The 10,373-nt window shown below is 38.0% G+C and overlaps 1 protein-coding gene across 1 annotated transcript; it reads left to right on the forward strand.

The window, feature by feature from the left end:
* The first annotated feature begins 755 nt into the window (after window positions 1–755).
* CCIN (calicin) lies at window positions 756–3,274 on the forward strand. The gene has a single exon (XM_021004451.2). The coding sequence runs from the start codon at window positions 756–758 to the stop codon at window positions 2,529–2,531; it is 1,776 nt and encodes a 591-aa protein (XP_020860110.1). The 3' UTR covers window positions 2,532–3,274.
* Window positions 3,275–10,373: the final 7,099 nt, after the last annotated feature.

Below are 10,373 nucleotides of genomic sequence, written 5' to 3' on the forward strand. Positions count from 1 at the left end.
ATATATATATATATATACCCACATACACATACCCACATATATACATATACATACACATATATACATATACATACTATATACAGTGTCTATATACACATGTATACATATATACATATTTTTATACACAGTGTATGTGTTGAGAGTATAGGAAATAGTTTGGTTTTGGCTAAAACAAGGAATGTCCCTCAGAGTGTATGGTGTGGGGGGTGAATCTATATGTGTGTGTACACATGCATGGGTATGGGTATGTGTGTGTACATGTATATGTAACATTGTCTCCCAAGCCTTCTCAGACTTTATGTAGTTATAAGTTTTATAATTACTCATACTATGTACAGTGCTTTGGAGTTAACAAATCACTTTCCCACAAAATTATGAAATAGGGCAAGTGTTATTACCCCCATGTTACAGATGAGGAGATTAGACTGAGAGAGGCTGTGACCCATCTGAGGTCATAGAGCTAGGAGGGTGGGAGACTCAGGAATGGGACCGCAGGTCTCCTTGTCCAAGGCTCTTAACCACTCTATTTGTCTACATTGCCTTTGCGTAAGCAACATCCAGTAAGAATGAGGTAAGGATGTGAGGAATTCCTGCCCTGGATGTTGCATTATGATGTGGTCGCTCTGCTCTATTACATCACTCTCCCTGTAGCCCTTGTTTAACAGGAGACAGCCATACCAACAAGCACAAGAAAAATTCTATGTTTTCAGTACTTACTCTCTTGTGCCTTCTATTTCATCGAAAAAAGAGGAAACATGAAACTGGAATTCACAGAAAAAAACTATAACAACTTTGTCCTTCAGAACCTCAACAAGCAGAGAAAGAGGAAGGAGTACTGGGACATGGCCCTGAACGTGGACAACCACATCTTCTTCGCCCACCGCAATGTTCTAGCTGCCGTTTCCCCCCTGGTGAAAAGCCTCATCTCCAGCAACGACATGAAGACCACAGATGAGCTCTTTATCAACATTGACTCAAACTACCTGAGCTCTTCTTCTGTGGAACAGCTCATGGACTATTTCTATAGTGGGAAGGTGGTGGTTTCTGAAGAGAACGTGGAAGAGCTGCTGAGGGGGGCCCAGTACTTCAACACGCCCCAACTGGGGGTTCACTGCACGGACTTCCTGCTGAAATCCATCAAAAGAAACAACTCCCTACACTACCTACTGTTGGCCGAGCTCTTTGAGCTCAAAGAGGTTTCTGACTGTGCCTATGCTTCTATTCGGGATAACTTCCACTACTGGGCCGGCCAAGAAGGGTCTGTCCACTTCATGCAATGCCCCCCTGTAATCTTTGGCCGGCTGCTTCGGGATGAACATTTGCATGTGCAGAATGAGGATCAAGCCCTTACCTCACTCCTGCATTGGGTACATTTCAAAAAGGAAGAGCGGGAGAAATATTTCAAGAAGTTCTTCTCTTACATCCACTTAAATGGAGTCTCCAACAAAACACTCATATTTGCCAGCAACAAAGTGCGAGTGATGGAGAACAGCAGCACCCCCTTGGCCCTGATAGAGAACATCTTGTTGGACCGAAAGCAGGACAAACCAGGCAGGCTGCTGAATTTCCAAAGGAAAGGAGCCTTGCTGGATGCTGTAGTGATTCTAGGGGGTCAGAAAGCCCAGGGCAAATTCAATGATTCTGTGTTTGCCTATATTATCGAGGAGGATATCTGGCTGAAACTCACGGAGATGCCATACAAAGCAGCTGCTCTTAGTGCAATTTCTGTGGGTAAGTACATTTACATTTCTGGGGGAACCACGGAGCAGATTTCAGGCCTGAGGACTGCCTGGAGGTATGATATGGATGAGAACTCCTGGACCAAACTGCCTGATCTGCCCATGGGGTTAGTCTTTCATACCATGGTGAACTGTGGGGAAGTTGTATACTCCCTGGGAGGGAGCATCGCTCCAAGGAGATACGTTTCCAACATCTACAGGTATGATGAGAGGAAGGAGATCTGGAGTCTAGTGGGGAAGATGAGCATCCCAATGGATGGAACGGCAGTGATCACCAAGGGAAACAGGAACATATACATAGTGACAGGCAGGTGTCTGGTCAACGGATTCATTTCTCGAGTAGGGGTAGTGGATTGCTTTGATACTAGCACTGGGGAAGTAGTGCAGTGTATCACCTTTCCCATTGAGTTCAACCACAGGCCTCTCCTGTCTTTCCAGCAGGATAACATCCTGAAGGTGCACAGCCACAGGCAGAGTATAGAAATTAACTTGCAGAAGATTAAATCCAGTAAGACTGCCAACTGTGTGCCCTTGCTGCCCAACAACTGTGCCTTGGACATTTCACATGCAGTGTGTCCGATCGGTGACAACAAGGTGTTTGTATGCGGAGGTGTCATTTCTGTGAATGACACACACAATAAAGATTACACTATCAATAAAGATGCCTACCTGTTAGACCAGAAGGCAGGGGAATGGAAGACTATCACTCCACCACCAGAAGCCCTGGACTGTCCAGCATGCTGTATGGTCAAGCTGCCTTGCAAGATTCTTCGAAGGACTGACAATATTTAAGTGACAAAAAAAGTAAATCCATTATTATTCACAGTTTTTAAAAAGAGAGAGAGTACATACACACACCTTATTGGTTCCATCTCAAGGCTTCTGTCGTCTGCTTTTGGCCTTATAGGACATGTTTAAGATCCTTAGGCAGAGCCAACCCTAGAGGATGGCAAATGAAGGCTCTATGCTTTAGGGGCCACCCCTGAGCCTTGACATGAGGGTGTCAGATGTAACCATTCATGGCTCCATTTTAGACAATATAAGCTATTTGGGAGTCTAATCCTAGAGAATCAACTAAAAACACTACTTGAAATAATGAAATCATTCACGGCTACTTATTAGAATGTACATATGCAAATGCCAAATGTAGTCACATAGAAAAAGACCCACTAAGCATAGAGAGACCCTAGGCACCTCCATCACCACCCTCTCTCCAACCTGAGAGATGCAAAAAAAAAAAAATGGAGCAAGAATTCATTTCATGGGAAAGGAGAAAGATCCACAGAGAGTTGAGTGTATTGGATTTGGTGGATGGGGGTGCAGATGGTGGTAGAGAAAGGGTAAGGGAATGGAATGAACAGGAGGGAAGACAAAAAGATTCATGGGTAATGAAAACGAAATACCCGGCTGGTACATTTAACTTTGAATCAACAACATATGTTTCACAATTAGTTTATGGGATACATTTTTGGAGCTACTTATAGACAGCTATGTGAAAGGAAGGGTTTATTTAAGACTTACAAAAGATTGGGAATTGCGGGGCTGGGCAGATGAGGGAAGGGGAGAGAACTTCTACTCTGATCCCCAACATTAAAAGTGAGGAAGAAGGAAAAAGTCACCCCCTCCCCTGCTCAGAAGATAATCAGGGGATCAGAGAAGGGATAGAAATTCATTATACTGGAACTCTGCAGTATTTAGAGTAGAAAAGAAAGAAGAGAAAGGGGTAGAGTACCTTGGCCTGAGGCACACGAAGTCTACTCAGCATCCCAGAGATGGATGAAATATTAGGAAATTGAACTCCTGGCTAAAGACACTCTCAGTATCTATCTGTTCTTGTGTTTCCCTCCTTTCCTCTGACCCTTTCTTAAACCCTAGAGGTAGAAAGGCCAAGTTTTCTTGAGAAAAGAAAGAATTCTACCCAGGCTTCTTCTCTGACCATAAATGTCTTACTTCCTCATTTTTCCAACACTCACTGAACTGATTCTCTTTCCTCAATGGAATTGAAAGGGTTTGGTCCCTCCCCCATTCAACTAGGCCATCAGCTAGACATGCCAGGCTGGCCTCACAACCTTAAGGTTGCAACTGTCAACTTTGTGTTACCCACTCTATCTGCTTTCTTTGTTATTTCCCCTAGGCTTGAAAGTGTAGAGGGTATGCCCAGGAGGAGTCTGGTAAAGTTCTTTTCCATCTCTCTTTTTAAAAAAATCATTTTTGTTTTTACAATTCAATCAGCTTCCCATAATCTCTGAATCATGAACACATAAACAGTGCTCTTCCTTATGTCAGAAAAAAACCTTAACTCTGGTATATGGTTAGACACCATATGGTGGTGTCTAAACCTTTTTTTTTTTGAAAGTAAACAGCTTTCCAGTTTTCTCAGCAGTTTTTATCAAATAAATTGGATTTTCCCAGTCACTTGTGCTCTTAGGTTTACAAAAAAATTAGTTACTGCATATTTTTCCCCCTCCTAGGTCCTATTTTATCTAGTCTGTTAGTAAAATCTACTTTTCTATTTTTAACTTATACCAAATGGTTTTGATGATTACCACTCTATAACATAATTTGAAATATGATAATGTCCTTTGCCCCTTTGTATCCCTAGTGCTTAGCACAATGCCTGGCACATAGTTGGTACTTAATAAATGTTTATTGACTAATTAATGATTAGATTTTTTTTCATTATTTCCCTAGAAATGCTTGATCTCCATTCTTCCAAATAAGTTTCATTATTATTTTGTCTAGTTCTATACAGTAACTTCTTGTTTGTTTGTTTGAAATAGCGCTATTTAATTTAGGTAGTAGTGTCATTTTTAACATAGGGGTCCAGCCATGAATGTCAATAAAATCTCTCCACAATTATTTGTCTTCTTTTATTTCTCTAAACAATATTTTCTTTAATTAAAAATAAAATAAGATAAAATAGTTCTTCCAAAAAAAATTAAATAAAAATTTTTTTAAAAATTAAATAAAATTTTTTTTAAATTAAAATTTTTTTAAAAAATTTTTTAAAAGAATATTTTGTGTTTGTATTTACATGTTTTCTGAGTGTTTCAGTAGGCTTATTTCCAGATATTTCTTTTTTTGTAGTTATTTCAATTAAATTTCTCTTTATTTCATCATGATTTTTATTAGTACTATACAAACATTTTATGTATATTTTCATGTATTTTTCTACTTATCTTTTTTTACTTTTCTGAAGCCAGTATTCATTGAAATTTGTTTCTTTTGCTGATTCTCTTAGATTTTCTAAATATGCCAACATATCTTCTGTAAATAGGGGTCATTTTGTCTCCTGTTTTCCAATGTTTAATGTAATTTTAGTTAACTTAATTTAATCCTTAATGTCTTTCTCTTGTCTAACTTCTATGGCTTGCATTTCCTCGAACTATATCAGATAAAGTGAGAAAGGGGAACTATCCTGCTTTAACTCCAAATTTAGTGGGAAAGATCCTAGTGTTTCTCCATTACAAAGATAACTCTTGATTTTAAATCTATACTTTGCGTCATACAAAAAAGGCTGCTTTTATACCTATGTTTTTAGTATTTTTAAGGTTAAATCAATGCTATATGTTGGCAAAGGTTTTTCTGCATCTATTGAGATGCAATCTTGTGGGATTTTTTTGTTTATAGTATTAATTATACTAATTGTTTTTGTAACATTGTAGGATCATTGCATCCAACAAAATCATACTGCTTTTTTATGCATTGTTCAAGTATCTTTGCTAAAAATTTTACTTAATATGTTTGCATCAATCAATGTGCATTAGTGATCTTGGTCTACAACTCTATTTCTTTGGCATTCTTTTTGGTTTGAGACTCAGGACCATAGTTGTCTCATAAAAGAAATTTAGTATAGCACCTTTTTTTTAATTTTTAAGAACAATTTTTGTAGTTCTTTAAAAGTTTGGTAGAATGCACTTGGAAATCTCACTTACGGCTTGTTAGATTTCTCTTTCTGTTACTGGATTGCTTAAAATTGTTATTTCTTATCTTGTTCATTTGGGTATTTTATATATTTTAAGGGGGCAGAGCCAAGATGGCAGAGTAAAAGCAGTGACTTGCTTGAGCTCTCCCCAAACCCCTCTAAATACCTGTAAAAAATGACTAAACAAAGTCTAGAGCAGCAGAATCCACAAAAAGACAGAGTGAAACAAATTTCCAGCCCAAGACAACTTGGATGGTTGATGGGAAAGGTCTGTTGCTCTAGGCTGGGAGAGAAGTGCAATTCAGCATGAGCACCACAGGCAAACACAGAGCCCCAGCAAACCTGGAACAGGCCTCAGGGCACTGAATCACTGGCAGCTGTGATAGTTTCCAGACTTCTCAACTCACAAATGTCAAAGACAACTTAGTATGTCAGCAGGAAAGGTCTGTCGGACCTGAGAGAGGAATGTGGTCCAGCCTCAGTCCTGGTGTAGTTCTGGGGCAGTGGAAGCTGCTTCCAGAGCTCTCAGCCCACAGACAGGTGGGAGGAATCGAGCAGCTGATCACAGGGGGATTGCAGGGATCTTTTTGCTGGTGCTGAAGCAGGATTCTCTTGCTTTGCCCTGCTCGAATCTGAGTCACAGTTCTGGGTGACGATGGGGCGAGGAGAAACACTGGCGTGGTAGAGCTTGTAGCGGTGGCAGAGAGAGAATCCTCCTCATAGTGCTAAGGCAGAAAAGAGTGCTTGTGGTCACTCACAGACCAGAGCACAGGCCAGGAAAGGAGTAAATACCTCACCCTGGATCGTACCACCTTGGAAGAACTGAAAATTTACAGGTCCCTAGAAGTATCTCTGAAAATAGCTGCACAAAACTACTGAAGCTTGGAACAGTACATTCTCCACAGTGGAGGCAGACCCCCCCTACCTTAATAAAGAGTTAAAAAGTTAAATAATTGGCTGGGAACATGAGCAAACCAAGGAAAAAAAAACTAAGACTATAGAATCTTACTTTGGTAACAAAGAAGATCAAAACATACAACCAGAAGAAGACAACAAATTCAAAGCTCCTGCATCTCAAGCTTCCAAGAAAAATATGAATTGGTCTTAGGCCATGGAAGAGCTCAAGAAGGATTTTGAAAAGCAAGTAAGAGAAGTAGAAGAAAAATTGGGAAGAGAAATGAGAGTGATGCAAGAAAATCATGAAAAATGAGTCAACAGCTTGCTAAAGGAGACCCAAAAAAATACTGAAGAAAATAACACCTTAAAAAATAGACTAAAAAAAAAAATAGACTAACCCAAATGGCAAAAGAGATTCAAAAAGCCAATGAAGAGAAGAAATAAAATACCCAAAAGAACAAAAAGCAGAATTGGCCAAATGGAAAAGGTCCAAAAGCTCACTGAAGAAAATAATTCCTTAAAAATTAGAATATATATTTTAAGCTAATCATCCATTTCCTTTATTCTAAATTTTGGTGGTATATAATTATATAGTTCATGATAATTCTTTTTTATTTCCTCTCTGCACATTGTGTGCTTGCCATGTTAATTTTTTATCTTAGTGATTTTATTTTTCTCTTTTTGACTGTCAGCTAATAGTTTACCAATTTTGTTAACTTTTTTAAAAAAGCTACTCATTTCACCAAAAAAATAGTTTTTTATTTTCAATTTTATCTCTCTCAAATTTTCTTTTGTTCTTGTTTTGGTGAGGCTAATGTGGTGATTTTTCCAGTTGTTGGATCTTTTCAACTGCATGCTCACCTCATTAATGTCATTTTTTCTTTTTAAATATTTTTTTCAGAAATACCAATTTTGCTCTGCTCAGAGGAAATTCATCCGACAAAGTTTGGAACATCATTTCATTATATTTCATTTAAAACAATTTTTTATAAGTTGTTCTTTGACCCACTCATTATTTAGGATATTTTTACTTAGTCTACTGATCAGTCTGTGTCTACTGTTTATGTTTTCTCGATTGATTCTTTTTATTGAGTTCTATTCTGTAAAGGACATATTTATTATTTCTGCCTTTTAACATTTATGATTTTTTATGTTGCTACCACATGATCATCTCTTGTACAGGTATTATATGTTGTTGTAAAATATGTAAATTTCTTTAACATTTTCACTTAGAAATCACCAAAGATGTTTAAAATCTAATATTTCAAAAAAATATTTTTCAGGTCTATATTTTCCTTTTTGTTTATCTTTGATATCCAGCCCTGAAAAAAGATTGTCAAAGTCTCCCATAATAACTGTGTTATTACCTATCACTTTTTTGCAATTCAGTTACCTTTACTTTTTGGAATATAAACATATATACATACATATACATATATATCAGACAATGAAAGAGTATCATTAGTATATACGTATATATGGGAACATATATATAAAGTAAATGATTAGCAGATATGTGTATATTGATATACACATATCTGCTAATCATACTCTTTCATTGTCTATGGTGTCTGTAAGCACAATGTAGTCTCAACATTATGAAATTTCATTGTTGCCTTATTTGAAATCATGATTGCAACTCTTGCTTTTTATTTAATCCCCTGATGCACAATCATATTTGTTCTAGCCTCTCCTTATTAAACTGTATATATAAAACTGTATATTAAACTTTTTTTATGGTTTTTTTGGTTTTTTGTTAGGCAATGGGGTTAAGTGACTTGCCCAGGGTCACACAGCTAGTTAAATGTTATGTGTCTGAGGCCAGATTTGAACTCAGATACTCCTGACTCCAAGGCCAGAGCTCTATCCACTGCACCACCTAACTGCCCCCTGTGTCCTTATATTTTGAACGTATTTCTTATACACAGCAAATTATTGGTGATTTGTGTGTGGGGGTAAGTGTATTCTCCTATTCATTTTCATTTTATTGGGTAATTTAATTCACTTTCAGGGTTATAATTATGGAGGTTCGTGTTCTCTTCCCTTAAACTCTATTATAGTTTTTCTTTTTACTCCTCTTTTAGAATCAGCACTTAGTCCCTGTGCTTTTTTTTTTTTTGGGCTGATCATGGTCTCCCACAGGTTTTCTCTCCCCTACTTTGCCCCTGTTACCCTGCCAATCCTAAAGTCCTTCAGTTTCCTTTTTTATTCATTCCTTATTTCTTTTCTCTTCTCTCAGTTCTCCTATTTCTCTCCTGAACCATGCTGCAAGTTCTTAAAATTGCTCCATTATCATTCCTAATGATCTCATTGAATTTATTTTCATATTTTTCCTGTCCTTGGGATTTTTAAAATTTGATTTCTTTTGCCTCTAGTACTCATTCACTGCTTTGGCATCTTCTATTAATTGTTTGCTCATTTTTTTCTACTTTCTCAACCTCTTTGCTGGTTTTCCTATGATCCCCTTCCCATAATCAGCCTTTTTACAGGAAGCCCCATCTTTTCTGTACTACATAGCATTAAAGTATCTTCACACTCCTGAGCCCCTCCCTGCTCTGCTGTAACCAACTGATGAATTCATTGACTTTCCTCCACTAAGAAGATGGAAATAAGAGCAGAGTTTTGCCATGGCCATGTTAAACTTGAGACAAGGAATCAGTATGGTGAGCAATCTGGTAGGGTGATACATGGAGTATGTGCTAAGCATAGCTAGAAATAGCAAGCAAGTAATATGGCCTTCTGTAATTTTTTCTGTTGGAATCAGCTAGTTGACTTAATAAATGCTTGCTGGGGTCTAGTTTTCTTTCTTCTCTATCCTCAAAATTGTTGCTTTTATTACTTTGTTATATTTCTTGTTTTGAAGTGGTAAAAGAATGCTAGGCTTAGAAACAACCTCCCACTCCACTATCTTCCTAGGAATTCTGAATCTCCACTGCGCCTCTTTAATTGAGGAGAGATTTCCTTAACAAGATGAACTCATTGAGGCCCTTCAATCTGGCACTGATTACCTCTGACTTAGTCTGAACTTGTGTTGCCCTGAGTATCACTGAATTAACTCTACCCTGATGATGAAGTTGCCCCAGTTAAAGCCTCATTAAGTCAATACCTAAGATTTTTTTAAACATTTGCCTGTTTTATTTATAATTTACAATATTGCAACAGAGCAGCCCCACTGCTATGTTTCTAATTCTTAGTAATTAACTCCTACAAAAATAAACCCAAACTTTTATAGTAATTTAGTCTATACATAACTAAAATTTCTCTAGCTATTTTAAAGGACTTTTCATTTACCAAGATGCTCATTTCAACAAAATGTCCTATTATCCAGAGGGGCATGTTCCTGTATTAAAGATACTGAGATAAACCCTTGGAAATGACCTTTAAAAATGGAGGTTAGAGGCAAATAGAACCAGAACAGATATGAAGAGAAGCATGTCAGACACATAGGGCTCAAGTTACACGGAAGGAAGAGTGGGCAGTCTTACATGACAACCCCACTAGGGAAGTATGTGCATTAGGGAGCCAGGTGGCCCCAGAAAAGGAAGAGAAACCACATAGCCCCAGAGATGGTGGCAGACTAAGTCAGCGCTGAGTGGTGAAGCATGTAAGCCATGCTGGGAGCAGCAGAAACAAAAGCAATAGTCAGCAGCAACAGGGAAGAAAAGGACAGCTCCTGAACCAAGTGGAAGAATTTCTATGTGATGTCGAGTTTATGGACCGAGCTTCCTAGACCCAGTGGAGAAGTTCCTGGACCAAGCATGGACTAGAGCCAAAGAATAACAAGGACAGACCCATAATGGGGAGCAGCAAGC

The sequence above is a fragment of the Phascolarctos cinereus genome, unplaced genomic scaffold (assembly GCF_003287225.1).
Source record: "Phascolarctos cinereus isolate Bilbo 61053 unplaced genomic scaffold, phaCin_HiC Scaffold_4;HRSCAF=312, whole genome shotgun sequence".
In the NCBI taxonomy this organism is placed as follows: domain Eukaryota; kingdom Metazoa; phylum Chordata; class Mammalia; order Diprotodontia; family Phascolarctidae; genus Phascolarctos; species Phascolarctos cinereus.